The 26,459-nt window shown below is 42.4% G+C and overlaps 1 protein-coding gene across 1 annotated transcript in view; it reads left to right on the top strand.

Moving 5' to 3' along the window:
• Window positions 1-26,459, top strand: part of TMC2 (transmembrane channel like 2) — a 159,550-nt gene that overhangs the window by 878 nt on the left and 132,213 nt on the right. Inside the window, exons 3-5 of the mRNA XM_077493813.1 lie at window positions 3,863-3,953; window positions 13,526-13,607; window positions 16,848-16,954. Of these exons, the coding sequence (XP_077349939.1) occupies window positions 3,863-3,953; window positions 13,526-13,607; window positions 16,848-16,954 (280 nt within the window). The remainder of the gene's footprint in view (window positions 1-3,862; window positions 3,954-13,525; window positions 13,608-16,847; window positions 16,955-26,459) is intronic.

Here is a 26,459-nt window from a genome sequence, read left to right as displayed (position 1 = left end):
ACATGCAGGCTCTATCCCTAGCTGGGCTGTTTTTGTCTATTGATACACACAGTGCAGCTTGGCCCTGCCACTCCCTCTTCACAGGGTCTGATTGGGCACTGCTGCTATTGTGCAGCTCTCTGCACTGAAATCAGGCTCAGGTAAGTACTTAGGGGGCTGGGGGTTAGCTCACCCTGAAAGGTTTTTACCGTGATGCAGAGAATGCATTAGGGTAAAAAAAACCTTCAGCCTTTACAACCACTTTAAGTGTTTGGGGGATTAAAGCATAATTTTTAAGTGTTGGTTAAGTGGTCAGGGTTAAAGCTGAAGTTTAGCTTAAAAAAGAAATCCCTACAGCTTTAGTCACATTGCTTACTTGTAATAAAGTATGTCCCATCTTATGCAGGAAGCTGAATCCAGGAGAAATCTTCACTGAAGTAATACATGTCCTATTCCTGTCTCTGAATTTCCAGCACTGCATTGGTCAACAACTTTGGTTATTCAGGCAGAACAGTGGTACAGATGGTCTGATGTGGACACACCCCCTCTTTTCTCCTCCTCCATTCAGAAATGTTATTTTATTAATCACATTGCTTGTAACGCAATCTCTAATTAGGGGAGATCAGTCACAAGATTGCCCCCCCATTCACAGATCATGTTATAAGCAATTTAATCAATGAAAGAATGTTTCTTATTGGAGGAGGAGAAAGGAGGGGCATGCCCCCATCGGGCCATCTGTACTACTTTTATGCCTGAAGAACCAAAGCTGCAACCAAAGATACATCTGCCTGCACATTGTGGAACATCTTTCATTACTGTGGTAAGTGATATGACTAAATCTGTAGGGGGTTTCTTTTTTTTTTATCTCAACTTCAGCTTTAAGGGGGATACAATTCACAGGGTTGTTTTCACACTGTTCTGGGTGTTGGAAGCTTAAAGTGGTTGTAAAGCCTCAAGGTTTTTTTTACCTTAATGCATTAAAAAAAAAAGCCAATACTTACCTGCTCTGAGCAATGGTTTTCCACAAGCAGGCCCTATCCTTTTCTTCTGGGGTGCCCCACCGGTGCTCCAGGCCTGTGCGAGATCGCTCCTGAGTTCAACTTCTCGAAGTTGAACTCAGGAGCGAGCTCGCACAGGTGCCTACAGGGAAAGTGCTTTCTGTGGGGAACCCGATGAAGAGGAGTGGCCTGGAGCACCGGTGGGGCACCCCAGAAGAAGAGGATAGGGCCTGCTTGTGGAAAACCATTGCTCAGAGCAGGTAAGTATAGGCTTTTTTTTTTGTTTTTTTATAAAAAAAAAAAAAACAACTAAGGTTTACAACCCCTTTAACAACAAAAACTACCGGGGTCGGACTTTTGGCACAGAGAGAAAAATATATGTGGGTATTAGTATACGCCCCTGCTTTGGAGGAACAGAAATCAGAATACACATTTTATCATTTCTTTTAGAGCTAGAAATTGCATCCAAACCTATAGCAGTCACACAGAAAAACATCAACCTAAAACAGCAAATAGCATTAAAGCAATATTTTAATTCTGCAGCTAGACTCTGAAACCAGAGCTGTGACATGCAAAGAGATTCTCTTACCGTCATCTAGACACAGATCAAATTTACTGCCTTAATTAAAGCCATGTTGCAATTCAATACTTGTAAGACAGTTATAAGGATTTGTGCTCTCTCTAAAACAAAGCTGTTTATCTCACTCAAACAATACCAGAAAATACATTAATCACCAGCATGGGGGATGTAAAAAAAAATAGGGTGTCTTAATAAAATAAAAAATAGAATAATATCTGTATAACTGGATAAATGGGCTGTCTAGCATCAATGTCCAGTACATTTTTAACTGAATGAAAACAGGACTCAACTAGCTCAAAAGATAAGTATTTATCTTTTTTTCTCCAGCGTTCATCTCTTTTCAACTTTTTAAAGGGAAAATGTAATAGTTTGTGGTCAGTTTTACGTTGTTTTTGTTTTTTTTCTTCCTTTTTACACCTTTTTCAGTTTCAACGTGAAGTTTTATATTTGTATATATATTTATAATATTATAATTTACAATATATATTTATAATCTTTATTATACAAATAAACATTCAACATATTAGACAGGATTCCCAAAGCCCTGTGATCTAGGTAAAAAGAAATCAGAACAGTAACTGCCTGCATTTTGGTTTATTTTTCTCACTGATGTTGGATGGATCCATCTGGTGAGGAACACATCACTTAAGTGATAAATTGACCGCAGGATGTTTAAGTAGCTACTGTGATACCCTGCACAGTAGAACCTTGGTTTAAGAGCATTTTGCAAGACACACAAAATTTTTAAATACATTTTGACTTGATATACAAGCGATTTCTTGATATACAAGTAGTGTCATGTCACAACTGAGTATAAAAGAGAAGAGAGGTGTAGCAATATGGTTACATTTAATGAAGGTACAACATTTAGCAACTCACATGGTTGATGATTAAAACAGGCACATCTAAGTATGCAGGTATCCAGGGTAAAGCTGCCCACATGGACCATCCCCTTCATCAATGTCATCCCTTCCATCCTGATCTCCATGAGCGGTTCAAGCCATACTTTCAGATGTCTCTAGTGCAGGGTAGTCTTCCCGGTCACGATTGCAGACTGACAGCAGTGAGAACCAACGGTGCAGAGGATGGTCTATGAGGACAAATTTACCCTGCATGCCTCTATACTTAGATGTGTCCCTTTTAATCATGAACCATGTGAGCTGCTAAATGTTGTTCATTAAATGTAACCATATTGCTACACTTAGCTCCTGGTGGATTTTGCTTCTAATCCCCTTGTGGAGGCTTCCATTTGTGGATGAAAATTTTATGATAAAACAATTGCTATAATCTTATATAATATATATATCTCATAAAATATAATATATATTATATCATATAATCTTTTGATTATAATCTTGGATTGGTCACAATCCAAGGTTTTACTGTACAACAATTTATTCTCAACCCCAATTATATCTTATATTTGGGGTTGAGTGACTCTGCATGGATTTGGTTAGTGATGATCAGTTTCACAAATCTTGTTTGAAGTTTGTGAAAACATTTCTTCTTACACGGAATTGTCAGCTCTCCTTGAAGCGTATTTCTACCCAAAAGTGGAAATTCTGCTAGTCTTATTCCCCCCCCCCGTGCCACAATCGGCACCCTTCGGGGGGGAGGGGGACAGAATACCTTGGATACTTAATACTTTGACAGATATCCTTTCCACTTCCGGGAGCCTCAGCTGCAGCTATTGACAGCTGGGGCTCCCTCCTCCTCCCTCCTCCTTCCCCTGTCACTTGGCCAGTAGGCGCGAGCCAGAGGAGCGAGACCTCGCACATGTGCAGTATGCTACACAAAGGCTACAATGTTGGGTACCCTTAACCTCAATGGCGACGGCAGCACTCGACAGCTGATGGAAGCATCAGCTGCGGTGCTGACATCACTGGACTCCAGGACAGGTAAGTGTCTTATTATTAAAAGCCAGCAGCTGTAGTATATGTAGCTGGTTTTTAAAAATGTTTTGGATGGACCTCCGCTTTAACAGTTCAAACAATTGCTGACAGTACGGCTGTTATGAGCTTACCTTTTTTATAGGAAGGGGCAGGGTTATGCATTCCTTCATATTATTGGCTCTTGTGACTCAGCTGACCAGGGGCAATACTATAGCCATGCACTGCATTATAAATTGTTCCTTACTTTTTGTGGCTAACCTGCATGGTGGTGGTGAAACAGAATTTTTTTGTATTTTCCTGATGTACGGTCTATTGATTTCATTGACACAACCAGTGTGGCACTTCTAATATTGAGGCTTTGTTTTATACAGTACAATGTGGAAGGTAGTAACTATAATCTTTGTTTTTCCTAGGGATGCACAAAAGTTTGTGGAGAAATTTGAAGGTGCTTTGGGAAAGGGAAAAGGGAAGAAATTTTATGCCTACAAAGTCATGATGTTAAAGGTATGGAAGAAGCATACATATATGCTTGGACAAATGCCATACATTAGTTGTTAGAGTAGACTGCCATAGCATTGAGTTAAAAATAGCAACGCTTTACCGCCGATGCCCCCAACACCCCAGTGTGACAGTGCCCTATATGAAATGAAAAACAATTGGGGGATTTATCAAAAGGGGAGCGGACTGAATCTCCAGCAGCTCTGCAAGACAATCAATCAGCTTCTATCTTCATCTTGTTCAGTTAAGCTTTGTAAAAGTGTTAAAAACAAACATTTTACCACATAATTTTCAAATAATTGTGAATATTAATATATGTTTTTATTCACATCAGACAGCCTTTGTATTTGCATACAGGTCTGTGGGAATGCAAAACCCTCTTGAAGCAGGTCAAATGCAGGTCGGTAGGAGGTTGACACTGGCCCTAAAAGTGGTCAATAAGATGACAAGAACATATCTTTCTACTGTATATGGTGAACAATACTTAGGTATATATTTTACAAAAAGTAAATATATATATTTAGTTGTTAAACTAATCTAGTATCCACAGAATCTTTATCCTAGGGTTTTTTGGCAGGCAATTGTATGCAGAAATGGCCTTCAAACTGAGAGTTTATGTTACAATTTATGTTTTTGAAGGTAATCACCATAGGCACTTTCTTTGTAATTAATTATTAATTATTTTAATTAATTCAGACAATAAAGTTCCCTTAATTTAACACTATATTGATTAGACATGCCTAATAAAATGGCCTAGTTAACAAATTTCAACCTTGTTAGAGCTTAAAATGCCATAAAAGACAGACTATTCCTTACCTCTAAAAATGGTTGTTTAGTGAGATCTCATTTACATCCTGCTGGTTATCTTTGCATAAGCATTTGCAGTGTTTCACATACTTTAAATATACATATAAATATGTCAGGTAGTGTTGTGATATAGAAGGATGAGGAGTGATAATTATTGTTATGATTATTGCTGTTGAGGCAAGAGTACGTTAGCAGATATGGAATGCAAACTCCTCTAATCCAAACAGTCGAACAAGATTCGAACCATAAATGGGCAGGCCGAATGTACCAAGTTGATCGATCGAGCAACTGGGTACAACCAGCCTGCTAAGTTTCTCTTAAGATTATCGCTAGCTGCTACTATAGCGGCTAGAAATAATAACTGTCTTCTCCCATTGGGGAAGGCTTCCCCCACCCACCGCGTGCCCCCCTGCCAGGAGCAGACAATGGCTCGGCAGGAGGGATTGCCCTGTCAGCACTGTCTCTGTTGATAGGGGAGTCGTGTGAATTTGCACCATTTAGGGCTGGCCTTAGTCCTTGACTGTCATAGCAAACATAGAAACACTACATCATCCAGCATATATGTCCCAGCTATAATATGCACCTAGGTAGCTTCCATGCATGCAATAATGTTTGTTATCATCTAGACCTGTGCTTCCATAATTATGATGTGTCAATGAAATGAATGACTCAGCTAAAAATTTGAAATACTGTGTGTGACACTGGAGGAGTTTCTAATTGGTGGACCAAACACTTTTAATCTTGTTGTTAATCAAGATGAAAAGACCCTACTTGTAATTACTAGCACTAGCAATTAAAGTGGAGTTCCAATCAAAAGGGAAACTTCCACTTATCCATCTCCCCCCCCCCCCTCCAGTGCCACATTTGGCACCTTTCAGAAGGGAGGGGGGAACAGGTACCCGTTTTGACAGGTACCGTTCCCGACTTCCGGGAGACTGTCTCTCTGAAGTTCGGCCCCCTCCTTCCTCCGCCACTGGACCAATTAGAAAGCGCAGCTCGCTTCGTGCATGCTTAGTAGGGAACTGGCTATGAAGCTGAAAGGTTTCACTGTTGGGTTCCCTTACTACTAACCTATACAGCAGAAATTAAATGCAGACTAGCCTGAACTTCTGAAACAATTTTGAAAATGCCACGTTTATGTAGTGATAAAAATACATACCTAAGATATTCTAGCTGACAAATTATGTGTTGTTTTGCATAAATAGGAAATGCGTACTATCACATTAAAGATGTAAAATTGTGATTACTCTTTTAAGAAAGGTGAATCATTGCTTGTTAAATGATCTAAATCATAATTAATTACAAATCTTAGACTATGCTTTTAGGCACTCATCAGAATAATCACAGTGTTTGAGTTATTCATTCTAAAAATTGCAGGGGAAGAAACGCAAATGATTAACATTGGTTTGATAAGTGATCATGGTAAAGCATATCACAAAAATGTGTGGGTAAATCGATTTTCTATTTGCACAGAAATTTGCACAACCAGGCGCTGACAGGCAAACCAGTGTGTTTATAGGGTGTTAGAGGGTTGTGGGTAGTGCTGAAAATGGTCCAAACAACTCATGTAGGAATCAAGGCAAGATGTAGAAGTGCCAAATAAATATGGAAATTGCCATGACTCAAGAGCAACAAAGTTCTACCTGATGCTCTAGACCAGGACAGATCATCATCAACAAGGAGAAAAACTACTACCTGAAGGAATTATGAGCCTTAATCGGCAAAGTTTTGACCCAACAAACCATCCACCAAAAAACAGGCAGAATAGCACATTACCTGACCGGGAGAAAACAAAACCAACAACTAAGGTGATCAACTGATAAAGGAAAAGTTTATTAAGCTAAGTTCTTGAGAGAAAATACATCTCCAAACAGAAATGCACACAAACATTTTATCACAGAGTACTAACATACAATAGAAAAATAAAAAAATTTGAATAACTGCAGGAACAGCAAAAGCCTAACATACCTAAGCCTTGGCTTTAAGGAAAGCAAGATTGGACAGAAAGATCATAGCCAATAGCCAAAGGCTAAAGTTGTACACCTCAAGCCCTGGACTTCAGGGAGAGGAAGTTCAATAATATCACAAGATGTTAACTGATAGATCAGCATTTCTCCCCCTAATGTCTTGTCTCTGGTCATTAGGGTTGCATTTCCAGGTTGCAGGTAAGCCGGCTGCCAGTACTATGGAAACACATGATGAAAATCCAAGGCAGGTGGCGATCATGGCAGCTATGGAGAATAGCAGAAGCTAGGACTCACTTGTGAAAAGGGGAGGGAAACTTAGGACTCTGATGCAGTAAGATGGGGAGGGGGAACTGAGGATTCTGATGTTAAAGGATATGGGGGGAAATGAAAACTCTGATGTGAAAGGATCGAGGGGGGGGGGGGGGTGCAGCAGGCTCTTTTACAGTACATTGCCCTATACCAGATCTTTTCACACCTCAGCAGAAATTGGCCTCATACCTTTTTATATCAGCCAAGTGAACTATTGCCAAGGCCTGGAAGACCCCGTCTGTTGCTTTTCAGGAAGTGAAAATCAGGATGACAGCAATGATGGTTAATGAGCAGATGTCCAGTATTTTGAAGGACTCACATTCAACATTTTTAAGAGTTTGGAACCCTTGGATAGGTTACTTCTGTCCATCCCTGCCCCTAACTACCTATGGTCGACCGTACACCCTGCTTGTACAAGTGCTGCATCTGTGGTACTCACCCTCAACTGGGCCCTTTCTCTCTTTTCTTTCTTTCTCCTTTCTCTTCCTCCCCTGTCTCTTTCCTTTCCTCCTCATTCTTGATTTGAAAGTTATTAGATGGAGATTGATGTCCTGTTGGGGACAGTGCAGAATTGCTTGTGATGCTTACCTGATCTCTACCCTGGTCCTCTTAGGTCTTAGTATTAGTTCATAGTTTTGTTATTTATCACATGTACATACTGTTTTATATGTGCCTGTTCAATGTTGCCCCTGCGTGGGCAAACCATGGCTTGTCATACCCTCTTGAAACTAAAAAAAATATTGAACCAGAAAGAATGAAGGAGGGAACTGATAACTCTGATGTGAGAGAGGGATAGTGGGGACTCTGGTATGAAAGGGGGGATTCTGATGTGATGGAGAGAAATATAACCGGAGACAGGGGAAAAAACCCTTAAGGTGGAAGGAAGAAGGTACTAATCCTGAACCCATCTTAGGGAGAAAGTGGGATGATCAACAACTGTATAAAAGGGTAGGCAAAGATGGGGATATATTGAAATGTAAACTGGAATAGATAAAAAAAAGTAACAAAATAGCGTATTTTATAGACTATAAGGTGATAAAGATAACCTAGCTATTTTAAGGAAACATTAGAGATGCCCCCTGTGGAGACTTATGCCAAATTATACATTTCATGCAAACCCTAATTAGGGATTAGGTTGACATAACTACCAGGACCCTATTTGGGAAAAAGTGCATACATGGGCCCAAATCATGGGGAGGAATCACAGAATTATATGCTCTGTTCAGTAATCAGGATAGCAAACCTTCCTACCAAACAGCATGTAAATTGGATTTTGGGGAGACAATTGAGGAGGAGGACAAAAGGGTTGACCGTGGTGCACAAGGGCATACTTAACACTTGCTTGGTGGAAGCAAATTACAAATAAGCTATTGTGCAGGTACCTCCTCCTCCCGACAATGTTGGCAAAATTATACTCTGGTACCTCGCCCCTATGTTTTTGGGGATGCGGACAAGATAACGACATGTCTAGTGGTCCTGTCCGAAGGTCCGATGCTTCTGGATCAGGATGTTTAATCTGGTCTATTCAGTGATGGGACAGAATGTACCCAGAGGCGCTAAAACAGTTCTGTTTGCTGACCTGCCGGAAGAGATCCCCAGACATCTATGAACCCTCATATTTTTCATTTTTTAGCAGCTAAAATAACCATAGCGTGAGCTTGGATATTACCCCGTGATTAATCATAATCATAAAATATGATTAATGAAAAACTGACCAGTATTCGTCGAGATAAGCTTGTTAGGTTTGTAAAGTTTGGAACCCCTGGATTGTGTATCTTCAAGCTCCCTAAATACTGGGCAATTTTGTGAGGGGAGGCCCGGGCTAAGGGGACCTATTCTACTCAAATAATTTCTCCTATTTTTCTCTCTTCTCTTTCTTTCTCATTTTCACTTTTCCTGTTATTGGTTCTGTTATACCATAATAATAATATTTGGTAGGATGGTATTGGGGGATGGTTAACCTCCCCAATTGTTCTATTTTCTTTAGCTCGAGACCACATGATTTGAGGTATCGAGACCAGCCCTAGATGACAATGATCTTATATCTCACATGTTGATCACCAACTTACTGTAATGTTACTTGATAATCATTTCTATCTGTTGATTTTTCTTGGTGCCTAGTTGCTATTTCCTATGGGCTCATAGCCAATAGCCATAGTCATGATAGGGCCTCTGATCACTTTGGAAAATGCATTCTTGTTCTGACAACTATCTGACATTGTTTAACCATAAACCTCTGTATGATGCCTACAATTTCTAATTATTGGAAAGAAAAACATGTGGGCCAGAACCAGAAGGATGAGAAGAAATCCTCCCAACCAAACCCAGGTTTTTCAGGAATGGGGTAGGATTGGGGGGGATTAGGACTCTAATGTTAAAGGAAGTGGGGGGCGGGCGAAGACTCTGATGTGAGAGGATGAAAGAGGGGACTGATAAATCTGATGTGAAAGACGTATAGTGAGGAATCAAATGTGAAGGTAGGAGAACCGAGGATGCTAGTGTGAAAGGGGGGATTCTGACATAATGGAGAGAAATCTAAATAGAGAGAAGGGGGAAAACCCTTGAGGTGGAAGGAAGAAAGTACTAATCCTGAATCTTTCATAGGGAGAGAGTGGGGTGATCAACAACACCTGTAAAGGGGTAGCAAAGATTATGATATATTGAAATGCAAACTGGCATAGAACAAAACATGTGAACCAGAAGGATGAGAAGAAGTCCTCCCAACCAAAACCCAGGTGTTTCAGGAATGTGGTAGCCACACTGTACAACTGTCTAGCCAGTTATTAAATATAGGATTATAAGTAGAGCACCACCCCCATGTTGGGGGCACGTGGCATGGTATGGTTCAGGAGGTGGGGCTGCTTGCTTTTTACTGGCCTGCCAGGCTGCATGCTCAGATAAGGGACTGGTATGGATTTGAAGTGGAACCCCACACCAAAAAAACCCCCTTAAAATCCATACCAGAGTCAATTTAAATGTGATTTGACTAATTTTTTTCTTTAGAAATGTCATTTTGGCTGCATCATGTTCTATATATGGTATAGATATGCCACTTTTGCAGACAGACTAAGGGACCCCCCAGGCATTATATTTATGATCATTTTTCATTTTTGTTTCTCTTAAAGTGAAAATTAACAAAAACAGCATGGGGTCGCCCCCAAAATTCAGTCTGGCAGGCCAGGAAAGCGGGGGCAAGCGAGCACCTCCCTATAAACCATAGCAGGCCACATGCCCTCAATATGGTGTAGTGGGTGCTTTGTAGCAGGGGGCTCTGCCCCCCCCCCCAAGCACATTGCCCCCATCTTGATGGGGACCAGGGCCTCTTCCGACAACCCTGGGCAGTGGTTGTGGGGGTCTGCGGGTGGGGGCCATCAGAATCTGGAAGCATCCTTTAACATAGTACCCCTACCCATTCATCAAAAAAAGTGTCAAAGTGAATAAAGACAGTGAAAGAATTTTGGACAATTCCTTTATTAAAAAAGGAAAAAACAATGTCCTCCCGATGTAGAGCCATCATCAATCACGACAACGCCGCCACCGCCGACCCGAAAAAAGAAAAAAAAATCTGCCGTCAATGAAGACTAACCGCCTACTGCAGGCTCTGCTGTTTGACAGTTTTTATATAGGTAAGGGGTGGAGCCACCTGATGATGTGACCTGGTGGCACCGCCCCCCTGTAATGGCACCGACTGGTGCATGCTGGGTCGCTGTCATTCCTTGTCTATATAAGAACTGTCAAACAGCAGAGCCTGCAGTAGGCTGTTAGCCTTCATTGATGGCAGAGTGTTTATTTTTATTTTTTTTGGTTGCAGTGGTGGCTGTGGCGTCAGCGTTGTGATTGACAATGAAACTACATTGTGAGACATTTTTTTTTATGAAGTGTATAGTTATTCTTACACTACCCATATAAGGAGGGTAATGGAACTGCTGCAGGCACCGAATAAGGGTCAAACCCTACCAATAGTAAATAGAATCAAAGAAAGATGGGGCTGCACTGTTCCCAACAAAGTGACAAATAAAATAAAAATGTCACTGCTAAAGGTAGTAGTATATAGGAAATTTCAATAGGGATAAATCAATAATATGAATATAAAATCGTAAAATAAAATAAATTAAAAGATGAATTCCAAACAGTAGTCAGGGCAGTGCAAAGTGCATAGATAAATTGCTAATACCACTGTAAACTATACAATACGCAGTAGTGAAAAAGCAATGTGCAAAAATGACAATTGTGCAAAATAGCAAATGTGCAATAAAGCAATATGTGCAAATAGCCTGTGCAAAGGTGCAAACAACAAACACATAGGCGCAAATCTTTAATTGTGTAAGCTGCAAGTCTATCATAAAGTCCAACCAAGTTTCAAATGCGCAGAAAATTAAAATCCAGTAGTACAATTACAAGTTTTCTTCCTTTGTGCAAATAAGCATTCAAATGTGCAAAAAACGTGCTGGAAAGGTACACATCTCCTCTTCGTGCAAAGATACACACCACTAAAAGTGGCCTCTTACCTTGTGGCAATGAGGTAACCGTATATATATATATATATATATATATATATATATATATATATATATATATATATATATATATATAGATAGATAGATATATAGATATATATAAATGTATGTACGCCTGGGATAGCTGTTTCCTGGCCCAATCTGGTTAAATATTTGTCTTTAATCCTCATATAAAGGAGAGTGATAAAAAGAAGGGGGATTCCGGATAGTGTACTATTTAAAACATAAGTGCCGTTTATTAAAACAACAGCAAAGGGATACTCACAAACATATTTAAATAATGAACTTATCTCCTACGAGCGGCGAGCTCGTCTGCCCACGTCAGTCTCAGTGCCTTTCCTTCCCTACATGTCACGTCATTATTCCACTGATGAAGTCATGTGATTTATCCCTATTGAAATTTCCTATATACTGCTACCTTTGGCAGAGACTTTTATTTTATTTATTTTTTTCACTTTGGTGGGAACAGCACAGCACCACCTTTCTTTGATTCTATTTTTTTATGTTTAATAAAGGAATTGTCAAAAACAGTCTCTGTTTTTATTACTTTTTAACAGCTGGTTATAGCTAATTTTTAGTGGGCTCTTTTACTAATGATGGACACTTTTGGAGTCCTATCCTGGAGTGTGGCACTTGGAAATTGTTCTTTAGAAAGAAATATGGTACTGCCATAGCTGGCCTCCTGAAAATGTTAGTTGCTTGGCTGTGTCTGGTTTTAGTAGTCCTAAACCAGGGGTGTCCAAACTTTCTGAACAAAGGGCCAGTTTACGGCCCTTCAGACTTTGAGGGGGCAGGACTGTGCCCCATCATGGGTATTAGTGGGAGGAATATTGCCCCATTTTTTGTTATTGGGGTAGTGTGCTCCGTCATTTGGTGTGTCATTAGAAGAAATAGTGCTCCATTGTTGGTATTGGGGTAGGAATAGGGCTCCATCATTGGTGTCCGTGGGAAGAATAGGGCCTGCAGTTAGTGTCAGTGGGAGGAATAGTGATCCGTTGTTGGTATCAGGGGAAGAAATAGTGCCTCATCATAGGTGTTATTGGGAGGAATAGTGCCCCATCATTGGCGTCAGTGGGAAGAATAGGGCCCTGCGGTTGGTGTCAGTGGGAGAAATAGTGCCCCATTGTTGGTATCAGGGAAGAAATAGTGCCTCATCATAGGTGTTATTGGGAGGAATAGTGCCCCATCATTGCTGTCAGTGGGAAGAATAGGGCCCTGCAGTTGGTGTCAGTGGGAGGAATAGTGTTCCATCCTTGGTGCCAGTAGGAATAATAGTGCATCATGGTTGGAGACAGTGGTAGGAATAATGCCCTTTTGTTGATATCAGTGCAGTGGCGGCTGATGCTAACCTTTTTTCCGAGGAGGGACGGCAAACAAAACCCCCCTTAAGTCAGCACTCCAGGGCCATGGCGGCACAGCTTCCCCGGCTTCTCCTCCTGGCTCAACCGGTTTTCTTTAGAGCTGTCCTGATTGGCCAGCTGCCACTGTATCAGTGACATGAATTATGCCCCATTGTTGGTGTATTAGTGGGAGGAATAGTGTTCCAAGAGCCTGCAAAAGACAAGCAAAAGGCTACATCTGGCCCCCAGGCCACAGTTTGGAGACCACTGTTCTAAACAATTCTAACCTGGAACAAGCATGCTGCCAAGGAGAGTTGGAAAATATCCAAATTCTGTATCTTTACTTGATGAAAGTATTAAAATCCAAAGCATCTGCATAACAGCAATCAGTCGCCAGCAATGGCTTGAATTTTTCAGACATTGTTTGGATCAAAAAGGTAAAAGCGCATCTGATGAATGTAGAAGTGTGTTCTGAAGTGTTAGGCTTGGTTTCCAAACACTCAATAGAAAAAGACATGCCAAGCGTTCCACTTTAGCGCTTTCCTGAACATAAGTGGTAATATTGTTTTTATTCTTACCTTTATTTGTGACAAAGTATAAAACAAAAAGGTTTTATATCTATGTTTACTGTCTTTCAGAAATGGATAAAGTTTAAAAGGGATTTTGAAAATTTTAGAACAGCCTGCATACCATGGGAAATGAAGATTAAAGAAGTGGAAAGTATGTAAGATCTATATACACTTTATTTAACCACTTGACCTCCCGAAGATTTACTCCTCTTAATGACCAGGCCATTTTTTGCGATATGGCGGTGCGTTATTTTAGCTGACAATTGTGCAGTAATACAACACTGTACACAAATACAATTTATGTCCTTTTTTCATCACAAATAGAGCTTTATTTTGGTGGTATTCGATCACCACTGTTTTAAAAAAATTAATAAAAATGTGTGCTATAAACAAAAAATAAAACAATTTTGAAAAAAAACTATATTTTTTTACTTTCTGCTATTAAACATCCAATGAGAAATGAAAAAAATAAATCAAATTTCTTCATAAATTGGGACAATATGTGTTCTGCTACATATTTTTGGTAACAAAATCCAAATAAGTGTATATTGATTGGTTTGCACAATGGTTATAGCATATACAAACTATGAGATATCTTCTGGATTTTTTTTTTTTTTTACTAGTAATGCGATAAGCAACTTATAGCGGGACTGCAATATTGAGGTGGAAAATTGGACACTAACTTACCCTTTTGACACTTTTTGGGAACCAGTGACATTAATACAGTGATCAGTGCTAAAAACATGCACTGTAATAACACTGGCTAGGAAGGGATTCAATATCTAGGGTGATTGAAGGGTTAAATGTGTGCCTAGCCAGTGTTTTGGTCTACTGTGTGTGGTGTTTTTACTAAGGGAAGTGATGGATTTTATGCCCTGCTTTACCGCAGGGAATAAAACCCATTCTTTTCCCACTGACAGGACAGAGTTCTGCCTTGTTTACATAGGCAGGGCTCTGTCCTGTGCGCCTTCCCAATTATCGGCAAGTGCTGGCGGTCATCCATTGGTCAGCACCCGCTGATTGGCATCTGCTGTGTCTAATCACAGCACAGCCGGATTGCTGGCGGCGCACATGCATGCCCCCTACCTGAAAGTGCCGGATCACATGCCAAGTATGTGATCTGGTGCAGGAGAACTGCCATTCTGCCATATATGTACCTTATGTGGTCAGCAAGCGGTTAAACAGAGCACATTGGATTTACTTTCCCAGTGTTCATAGTGTCTAGAGACTTAGAGCTATATGTTAGCCGCCAGTAACTGTGCCAGAAACGCTCAGGGCATGAGCTCTTAGCACAGCTGTCTCTGCTAATTGGTATGCAAATATGCTCACCGCCAAGGCCCACCTGCCGAGAGGTCGCGTATTTGCTTTCTGTCCACGCCCAGGGGGTTAATGTTATAGCATTGCTGTAGTCTCTGACCTGCATCTCTCCTGCATGTTCTAAAATGTTCTAGAATGTTGTTGAATATTCTGGAAAAATATTGTGGAAAGTTTTAGAAAGTTCCAGATAGTTCCAGTAAGGATGTTGCAGAATGTTCTAGAAAATTTTGGAAAGAATATATTTGAGAGCTCTATAATGTTCTGGAACTTTACAGAAAGTTATAAAATGTTCTGGAATGTACCAGAGTGTTGGAGAAGGTTCTAGAAATTTCTTGAAAAATGCAGGAATTCTCTGGAATGTCCTGGTTTGTTTCAGAGCATAGGTGCTGTCCCTGACCATCTCCTGTAGGTATCTTGAGTCTGTGACCACCTCCTATAGTTTGTGTGTACTCTCTGACCATCTACTGTCTGTTCTAAAAATGTCTAGAATGTTCAAGAAAGAATATTGCAGAAAGTTCAAGAATGTTCTACAAAGTTATAGAATGTTTCATAAAGAATATTGCAGAACGTTCTAGAGAGCCCTGGAAAAAATATGAGGGATGTTCTAGAATGTGCCAGAATATCGCTGAAAGTACTAAAATGTTCTGTAAAGTTTTAAAATGTACCAGAGAGAATGTTTTAGAAAGCTCTAAACTTTCTTAGCCCTTGTACACACGGTCGGACATTCTGCCAACCAAATCCGTTGGATTTTGTCCGACGGATTTTGTCCGACGGATTGTGTCCGAAACTGTTGCATACACACAGTCGGACCAAGTTGTCGGAAAATCCGATCGTTCAGAACGTGATGACGTTATTTCGTTACGACGGGACTATGTTCATGCTAGTATCCAATAGCTTTGGTGTAGGAATTTGATCTGAGCATGCGTGGCACTTTGTCCGATCAAAATTCTCTACACATGATCGGAACAGTTTGTCGGAAAATACTTCCAACAAGTTGGAAAATTGGGTCCGATGGATATTCCGACGGAAACAGTCCGATGCATACCACACACAGTCGGATTATCCGACAAAACGGTCCGATACGACACATTTCGTCGGGATCTCCGACCATATGTACAAGGGCTTAGAAAGTTCTAGAGGGTTCTAGAAAGAAATTTCCTGAGTATCACAGAATCTTCCAGAAAGATTATTGCTGACGTTTTGAAAGGATGGGAGCGCCACACCAGCTTTTGCAGACTTTTTAAAAGATTTTTTTTTTTTTGGAACAGCCAAGGCATTTCGGGATTTTGGAACAGCCAAATGTGTTTCGGGGGCTCAGCACTCCCCCTTCATCAGAGCTAAAAACGGAATGATGCAGGCTCTTGGATTGGAAAAGGATGTTAAAGAATGTTACGCAAAGAATATTGCAGAAAGTTCTAGAATGTTCTGAAAAGTTCTTGAATGTTTTAGAAAGAATATTGCAGAAAGAAAAGGAGGGACTTTGGCATGGTACTGGGGGCACAATGAGAGAGTCGTAACAAGGATTTGTTCTGGGGATAGGGCGCTTTGTGCTAGGAGGGGGATTCGGGGAGGGGAATTTTGTGCTGGGAGGGGGAATTTGGGGTGGGGGAGGTTTTATGCTGGAAGAAGGGATGGAGGAGGGGATTTGTGCTGGGATGGGGGATTGGGGGAAGGGGGATTTATGCTGGGAGGGGGAAATTGCACTCTAATGAGGGGGAATATTTGCATTCTTGGTTAAGAACAATTTTGATTTTGCAAAGGGAATTTCTTCTTGGGAGGGGGGATGTGCAGATTAGTGTTGGATGTTTTGGGGAGGAAGGAGGGGATTTTAGCGTAGACATCAGGGGGAAGGGAAAAAAGTGTTAGATGACTGTGTCCTAGCAATGCTAGTGACATTCTGCTGGGCAATCCAACATGTGATAAGGCACAGCTCCAGTAAAGTTTGCAGAACATTACAGTAAATGAAGAAAAGTCGGCTGAAGCAATGTTCTGTAAATCTGAGGACTGTGCAGAGGCTTTTTGCTTACTTTGTATTTCATAGTAAAAGATCAGTTGTGATTCTGTGCTGTTTCAGGTCACTTTGGATCATCTGTTGCCTCATATTTTATATTCCTAAGATGGATGTATGGAGTGAATCTCGTTCTCTTTGGCCTAATATTTGGACTTGTTGTAATTCCAGAGGTAAGTAATATTTCTAATACTGTTTAATATTTGTGGCTAAAAAACTGTATTAATGGCTTTGTTCCAAAGTAGACCTGCTATGTTTTCATAGTCAGGCATGAATTGTATAAATCAATGTAATATTGCACAACACATTTGTTAAAATAAATAGTGAAGCAGTTTTAGGGGATGCCATGTCATAGACCCCAGGAATTTTGCAATAGAGTTTTTGCCCTACAGAGACGGGTTCCTGGAGTCTCAATCCCACAATCCCCACAAGTAGCCCTGTTGAATGAGCTACTCTAGAATGTTTCCCATGCTTCTCAAAGACTAATATTATTTATCTTCTTGGCAGCTAAATTAACCATCACTAGATCATGGAAAAAGACTTCAGTCTAATGGATCACGATCCATGAGAAACTCCCAGTATCTTTCACAATACAGGCAGACAGTTTGAAATCATCTGAAGCCAATAGGCACACCATATGTGTATTGACCTCTAAGTCCTTTACCATTTTGGGCTTCATATTAGTTTGCCTGCACAGTCCTCTGGGATTCCTCTGCTTTCATCTCCCACCCTTCTTTGTCATCCCTCCTTACCTTTCTTTCCTCTGTCTCATTTGTTAATTGTGATATACAGTAAGCCAACAATGGTGATACAGTCCTTCAGTGCAGTTATGAGCCTTATGATGATCACTTTTTCATAGCCACTTTAGTCAATCATGTTAGTGTAATGGTGGACTATTAAATTAATGTTGCTTTTGCTTGCTATAACAATTTTTCTTGTTATGTATTGTATCCTAAATCTTTAAAAAAACATTGAAAGAAAAAATCAATCCCCTAGATACAATTTATCTACCTTATTGCAGCCCACCTCACAAGGGGACCTGGCTTTCCCAGATTGCTACAAATAGTTTTTGACTACTATTGTAGTCCAGGCTGCCTGGTGATTAAGCCCTGACCCCGCTAACCCTGCCACTCTGTGAGAAGATGCAGTGGTCTGCCTTTAAGAAGCCCCTAAGTTCCTTTTAATCAGAGGTTCCCAAGCTCCTTACCCTCTCACACCTTCTATGACCACCACCCTATGGGCATGGCAGGCCGGTCTGGCACTTGAAGATTATTCTAAATTGGCTGTTGCCTCTAGCTCTGGCTTTTGGCTTAACCCTACTTTATCCCATTTCTATATGCTCCTGAAGCCTAGTGCTGGGAGACTAGGCTTCGATGTATGGTATTAGAACTCCCAAGTCGGCCACCCCTTGCTTCCGCTACCCCAACTTTCTGCAGCCTATAATGTCCCTGTTAGTTATGTATTCTGCTACCTACAGCTCTCCCCAAAATCCTCTCTCCTTGTTGTCCAGTCATCCTTGGAGTATGTTCTCCGAATTGAATATGTTGAGAAACCCACGTCTTGTTTATAATTTCACCTCTTGTTGGTCTCCTCACCAGCCCTGGATTTACTTAGAGCCTAGTGGCAGTGTGGCATACCAGACCTGGATGATGATGATTGGGAAGATATTTGGGACCTTCCTTTTTGGTCTTTGGTGTCCTTACGGGAAAGACACATACAATTCAAAGTCGCTCATAGAGCTTACTTTACTCCCTATAGACTTCATAAGATGCAGTCCTTTCACCCGCCAGAGTGTTGGCAATGCAGAGATCCCTTGGGTGATTTCTGCCACATATTCTGGTCTTGTCCAGCTGTTACTGGGTTCTGGGTGGATGTGCTAGCGGCAATAAATGGTGTCATATCTGTTCCTTTACAATCTTCTGTGTGCATTTGTGTATTGGGTCTGGTGGAACACATTATTCCCGCTGTGGCTCAAGTATGCTGACTAGCCTACTTATTTTTTATGGGAGGAAAGCTATAGCATTACAGTGGAAAAAGTCCACCCCCCCTCAATTTCATTTTGGAAACAATTGGTGAATAACAGTCTGCCTCTCTATTAAGACACCTACACTAAGAGTGGCTACCCCAGGGAGTATGATAGGGTCCAGTCCAAATGATTGGCTGATCCCGCCAGTGCTTCAGAGGTGGCATCTGATAAATTTAACTTTTCAGCCTTATTACTGCAAGTGTATATTTGCGATAGGGACACCCCCCTCTTTTCTCCAGTATGCTTCTGTTGATGTACTTATCTGTTACACTCTTAAATAACCATGTGCAAGTGTGTCATACCACCTTTGATATCCTAACAAATGTGACAATCAGAAATGATAAAACATCTACTTCTGCCAGATACACCAAAATATAAAGCATGTTATTATAGGTCACATACCTTCTTCCTGAAACAACATGAGATCTGGATCACTATAACTAATAACTTGTCACTCAGGATGACCATTTTATGCTGAGTGTTGCAACTTGCAAACAAAACATGCAACCATATTGAAGTATTAATATTTTTGCAGTTAACAATATTCTCATGAATACAATTGGGCACATTTTAAAGAGAACCTGTCATCACCTTAAAAAAGTGCAAGTAAAAGCACAGAAAAAATGTATTTTAAATGCTTACTTGCTGTGTTTTCCCTTTCTGTAAACAATTTGATATGAAGTTGAATTGTTCCTTTGAACTTGTTATGAAATCTGACTACTCCAGAAAAGTCAAATACTTAACACCCTCTCCTCTTTCTTCTTTCACTCTTGAACATCATAGTTCTCTCCTTTATTGGGAGTGTGTACTTACTCGGGGTACTGGCCCACCATCTCCACCCCTCATATCCCTACATAGGGAAAGGGAATTCTAGTGGGTGACAGCTCTGATCTTCTGGGACTGCTGACATCACTTTTAAGATGGAGACACCTACCAGAAAACTCAGGGCTGTTGGATATCTACACAAGGATGGCTTTTACAGTTAAAAACATGCAAAAAATATGTTAAATGCACATACTGTATACCCCTATGGGAGAATGGTTGTTAAAATGAATGGTCTGGCAACAGAGTTTCTTTAAAGGGTTATTTAATCCCCTCCAAAAAACATAAAACCTAGAGATTTCAAGACACTCTCTGTTTTCTTCACTGGTCTAGTCAACCGGTTGACAAGTTTTCTGTCCACCCCTCACATGACATCACTTCTGAACGCTGCAGGACCTTGTAAAGACCCTGTGATGGGTCTTTCTGACAGTCAATTTGAAGCAGAGTGAGTGTTTAGACTCGCCTAGTTCCGGCCTGATTTGAATCCCACTGAAATATTGTGGATTGTTTGGAAAATCCATCCAGGAGACTGCTTTCAAAGTACTCTTCAGGTGGTACTGGACCACTGTTCAGATAGCTTGAGCCAATCCCAATTATAGCAATGGATGCTTCAGGGGCTGTGGTCCACATTTGGTGGTGCTGTCTGAAACTAATTGGATTCTGGTCCAGAATGTTTGGCCTTCTCCAACCCCTTTTCTTTTGAATTAAAGTAGTCATTACAATCTGGTAAGGAGACTACTGTATCTTCACGATTGTGTGTCTTCATGCTCAAATTTGTGGTGAAGGGATTTTTCAATAATTTCAGAAGATTTCATTGTATCTGGCAAATGGATTTAGATGACGCTTATCACAATTGTATCTGTGAAGTTTAATCAATACATGGACTTTGGCTATATGTTTTATTTTTCTAGTATCTAATTGGGACCATATAATTTATTATTTTTGCAATTGTTTTTTGTTTATTATTGTATGTTTAGTGGGTTGGTACACCACCCCAATCACATATGGGTGTTATTGCAGTATTTTTCACTCATTTAATGTAATGTCTTAGATATGAGTTTTTTCCTCTTGTTCTAAAAGCGCCCCTATAGTCACCAAATCCCAGTGAATTAAGTTTCTTACTATAGATCCTTTCTAGGGAGCAGCTACTGTATAAAATTATCACAATATTAGTTTGATAATTAGAGTACTCACAATCAGTATCACAAGGTATTTTTAGTAAGTGGCGCTGAGTTTATTTGTAGCTGCTATCAGCTGCATGCACACATAAACTGGCTATGTACCTGTTTCTCGCAGCAAAACAATTGATAGCCAAAGAAAAACCTCTGAGTCCCTTTCAGTCTGTTAAGGATCATATGACACTGTTGTTAGTCAAGGAGAAATTGTCAAGTGTTCCCTAGACCCTCAATCCAAATTACATAAAATTTGACAACCATGGCTTACCTATGCACTGCCCTCCCTGAACTCCTCTAGCCTGGGATCTTTGTAAATTTCATATCTTGGCGTCTTTGACCGAAGTCTGTGTGGGCTATATCCACAATCCACTCTTCTGTTTTCCCTCCTTACCCCTTTTTTCCTCTTTCTTTTGTCTTTTTAATTCATTTTGCCTTTGTATGCAGGCCCCTGGGTCAACCTACCCTAATTGTGTAGTTCAGGTGTTATAAGCTGGACCCCAAGGGTGGTTTCCTGTGCATGTAAATTGGAACTAGGGATGAGCCGAACACCCCCCGGTTCGGTTCGCACCAGAACTTTCGAACGGACCCCAAATTCGAACGAACTTTAGAACCCCATTGAAGTCTATGGGACTCGAACGTTCGAAATGAAAAGTGCTAATTTTAACGGCTAATATGCAAGATACTGTCCTAAAAAGGGTTTGGGGACCTGGCTCCTGCCCCAGGGGACATGGGGTCAATGCCTAAAATGTTTTTAAAAATGGCCGTTTTGGCGGGAGCATTGATTTTAATGACGATTAAAGTGAAAAAAAAGTGAAATATTCCTTTAAATATGGTGCCTGGGGGGGGTGTCTGTAGTATGCCTGTGAAGTGCCACGTGTTTCCCGTGTTTAGAACAGTCCCTGCACAAAATGACATTAAACGGAAATAACACCATTTAAAACTGCTTGCGGTTTTAATGTTATATCTGGTTCTTGCAATATGGTTGAAAATCATTGAGAAAAATGGCATGGGTAGCCCTCCCTGCCCATTACCAGCCCCTTTAGGTCTTGTACGCATATTAAGGGGAACCCCGTACCCATATTAAAAAAAGGAAATGTGTGTGGCCCCCAGGCCCTATATACTCAGAACAGCAGTATACAGGCGGTGCAAACAAGACAGGGACTGTGTAGGTTTGTTGTGTTAAGTTGAATCTGTTTGTAATTTTCAACTGGTACATTTTTAAAGTGTAGCTCCAGTCAAAAAAACTATTTTTAAGCTTTTTGGAAAACATAGGGAAGGGTTATCACCCCTGTATAATTTGTTTTGTCGTCCATCTTTTTTCATCTCAATTGCTGTTGTCTCCTTCCGTTTGCAAGTAGGAGATGTTTGTAAATTGGATGTTTGAAAGTAGGGGCCTGCCCTATATGCTCTGCAGAAATGGCGGAACAAGGTGTTGGTTTTGCCACAACATTGTAAGCCCTCAAAGTGACTCTTGGTGGGCGCTGGAGCGCCCTGCTGTGAATCATTATATCAAGAATTGTAATTACATGCCATTGTTGAACAGTGGTAGAAAAATTGACCTTTGGTGGTTGTGGTGCTGGTGCCACAACACTATAAGTCCTCACCGTTACTCTGGGTGGGCACAGGAAGGGGCCCTCCTGTGAAATACTATATCAAGAATTGTAATTACATGTCCCTGTTAAACAGGGGCAGAAAAATTTGGCCTTAGGCACTGCTGCTGGTGCCACCACACTGCAACCTCTCCCATATACTCTAGTTTTATTGCAGGAATTAGCCCCGCTGCAAAGCATTGCATCAAAAATTGTACTTAAACGCCCCTGTTAAACAGGGGCAGAAAAATTGGGCCTTAGGCACTGGTGCTGGTGCCACCACACTGCAATCTCTGCCATATACTCTAGTTTTATTGCAGGAATTAGCCCTGCTGCAAAGCATTGCATCAAAAATTGTAATTAAACGCCCCTGTTAAACAGGGGCAGAAAAATTGGGCCTTAGGCACTGGTGCTGGTGCCACCACACTGCAACCTCTGCTATATACTCTAGTTTTATTGCAGGAATTAGCCCTGCTGCAAAGCATTGCATCAAAAATTGCAATTAAACGCCCCTGTTAAACAGGGGCAGAAAAATTGGGCCTTAGGCACTGGTGCTGGTGCCACCACACTGCAACCTCTGCCATATACTCTAGTTTTATTGCAGGAATTAGCCCTGCTGCAAAGCATTGCATCAAAAATTGTAATTAAACGCCCCTGTTAAACAGGGGCAGAAAAATTGGGCCTTAGGCACTGGTGCTGGTGCCACCACACTGCAACCTCTGCCATATACTCTAGTTTTATTGCAGGAATTAGCCCTGCTGCAAATCATTGCATCAAAAATTGTAATTAAACGCCCCTGTTAAACAGGGGCAGAAAAATTGGGCCTTAGGCACTGGTGCTGGTGCCACCACACTGCAACCTCTCCCATATACTCTTGTTTGATTGCAGGAATTAGCCCTGCTGCAAAGCATTGCATCAAAAATTGTACTAAAATGCCCCTGTTAAACAGGGGCAGAAAAATTGGGCCTTAGGCACTGGTGCTGGTGCCACCACACTGCAACCTCTGCCATATACTCTAGTTTTATTGCAGGAATTAGCCCTGCTGCAAATCATTGCATCAAAAATTGTAATTAAATGCCCCTGTTAAACAGGGGCAGAAAAATTGGGCCTTAGGCACTGGTGCCACCACACTGCAACCTCTCCCATATACTCTTGTTTGATTGCAGGAATTAGCCCTGCTGCAAAGCATTGCATCAAAAATTGTACTAAAACGCCCCTGTTAAACAGGGGCAGAAAAATTGGGCTGATGGCATCAACCAGAACCAGAAATGTTCTTCCAACATATCAGCGGAGGAGGAAGAGGATAGATAATCAACATAACAGGACAGTCACTCAGCATCAGCATAGGCAGTCTTGAAGGGATGTGATATTTCAAAAAAAATTATTCTGTTACATCAGCTTCAGGTGCTTGGTAGCTGTGGGTGATCCAAGACTGATTCATCTTGATGAAGGTCAGTCGATCAACTGATTCGGTGGACAGGCGCACCCTGTGATCGGTAACAAAGCCACCAGCAGCACTGAAGGTGCGTTCCGAAAGAACGTTGGATGCAGGACAGGCCAGTAGCTCAATTGCATACTGTGCAAGCTCTGGCCAGTGATCCATCCTCAAGACCCAGTAAGCCAGAGGATTTTCGGTGGGAAAGGTGTCCAAGTCTGACCTTGCCCCTAGGTATTCCTGCACCATGTAAATCAGACGCTGGCGATGGGTGCTGCAACCGATCATACCTTGGGGCTGCGGACTAAAAAATTGTCTGAAAGCATCAGTCAGACGGCCACCTTCTCCACCGCTCCTTCGGACCGATGCCTCAGCAACACGTTGTCCAGGACCAGGAGTTTGTAACCTCCCAGTCTCTGGGAACGCGCTGCACAGACCTTTCTGCAAGGCCTCCCGGAGATGTCTCATCCTCTGCTCCCTCTGCGATGGCAAGATAAGGTCGGCAACCTTACCCTTGTACCGTGGATCAAGGAGAGTGGCCAGCCAGTAATGGTCCCTCTCCTTGATCCGAAGAATACGAGGATCATTCCGCAGGCTTTGCAGGATCAGGGAGGCCATGCAGCGTAGGTTAGCTGGGGCATTCGGTCCGGAGTCCTCTGGGTCACTAAGGACAACATGATCCGCAGCTACCTCCTCCCAGCCACGTACAAGTCCACGTGTTTCTTGGGACTGTAAATCATCCCTACAAGACTGCTGCTGCTGCTGCTGCTGCTGCTGCTGCTGATGCTGAGTGCCAGCCTCCACCTCCATGCTGACACAATCATCCTCCTCCTCCTCTTCCTCCTCCTCATCCTCTTCCTGTGTGATGGGTGGCACAGCAGGAACACTGTCTGGATAAAGGGGGCCTTGAGAGGCAAGGAAGTCCTCCTCTTCCTGCCTCTGTTCTGCCTCAAGTGCCCTGTCCATTATTCCACGCAGCGTATGCTCCAAGAGGTGGACAAGAGGTACAGTGTCACTGATGCATGCACTGTCACTGCTTACCATCCTTGTGGCCTCCTCAAACGGTGACAGGACAGTGCATGCATCCGTGATCATGCCCCACTGGCGTGGTGAGAAAAAACCAAGCTCCCCTGACCCTGTCCTGGTGCCGTAGTCGCACAGGTACTCATTGATGGCCCTCTGCTGCGTGTGCAGCCGCTGCAGCATGGCCAATGTTGAGTTCCATCTGGTGGGCATGTCACATATAAGGCGGTTCTTGGGCAGGTTCAACTCCTTTTGGAGCTCAGCCAGCCCAGCACAGGCATTAAATGATCGGCGGAAATGCACACAGACTTTCCTGGCCTGCTTCAGGACATCCTGTAAGCCGGGGTACCTGCCCAAGACCCCTGCACCACCAGGTTAAGGACGTGAGCTACACAGGGCACATGGGTCAGTTGTCCCTGTCGGAGGGCGGAGAGGAGGTTGGTGCCATTGTCACAAACCACCATTCCTGGCTTGAGCTGGCGTGGCGTCAACCACCTCTCGGCCTGCCCCTGCAGAGCTGACAAAACATCCGCCCCAGTGTGACTCCCGTCCCCCAAACAAACCAGCGCAAGCACGGCATGGCATCGTTTTGCCTGCGTACTTGCGTAGCCCCTGGAACGCCTACGAAGCACCGCTGGTTCTGAGGACAGAGCACTGGAAGAGGCCATGGAGGAAGAAGAAGAGGAGGGGGTGGAGGAGAGAGGTGTGTCACAACCAATAGTAGCATTTTGGAGGCGTGGTGGCGGAACATCCTCCAACACTACTGCACCTTGTCCTGCATCCTTCCCAGCTGCCAGAAGAGTGACCCAATGGGCCGTGAAACACAGGTAACGTCCCTGTCCATGCATGCTGGACCATGAGTCAGCGGTAATATGCACCTTACCGCTGACCGCCCTGTCCAGCGAGGCAAGGACATTGCCTTCCACATGCCGGTAGAGAGCCGGAATCGCCTTCCGTGAGAAAAAGTGGCGTTTAGGGACCTGCCACTGAGGAACTGCACATTGTACAAACTCATGGAAGGGGGCCGAGTCTACCAACTGAAAAGGCAGCAGTTGAAGTGCTAGCAATTTAGCCAAGCTAGCATTCAACCGCTGGGCATGTAGATGGCTGGGAGTGAACTTCTTTCGCCGGTCCAGCAGCTGGGGCAGGGACATTTGCCTGCTATAATCGGACGTGGGTGTACCGCTAGCAGAGTTCCCGGAAGCACTTGGCTGTGACACACCTAATTCTACACCTTCATTCCTCTCAGAGCAGGTTTCAGAGAGGACTGAAGGTCTAGTGGGGTTGGAGATGCCAGCTGATGAGGAGCAAGGAGAGGTCCGCTTTGTTCTTGGGTGTGGGTCTTTGAGGTACGCTTGCCAACGAGCTGCATGGCAGGTCAACATATGTCTGGTCAAGCATGTGGTGCCCAAGCGGCTGATGTTTTGGCCACGTGAGATACGCTTGAGACATATGTTGCAAATAGCAGCGGTGCGATCTGATGCACTCGTTTCAAAAACTGCCCACACCAAAGAACTTTTAGAATAACGCGCAGAGGCAGCGCTCTGCACAGGCGGAGCTCTGCGGTGTGATTCAGTCGATGTGCTGCCCCTAAGCTGGCCCCCGGAG

The sequence above is a fragment of the Lithobates pipiens genome, unplaced genomic scaffold (genome assembly GCF_037356315.1).
Source record: "Lithobates pipiens isolate NorthernLeopardFrog02 unplaced genomic scaffold, aLitPip1_a1.2 Scaffold_19, whole genome shotgun sequence".
NCBI lineage: Eukaryota > Metazoa > Chordata > Amphibia > Anura > Ranidae > Lithobates > Lithobates pipiens.
Note: the sequence above shows the minus strand (reverse complement) of the source record. Positions and strands in the feature narration are given on the sequence as shown.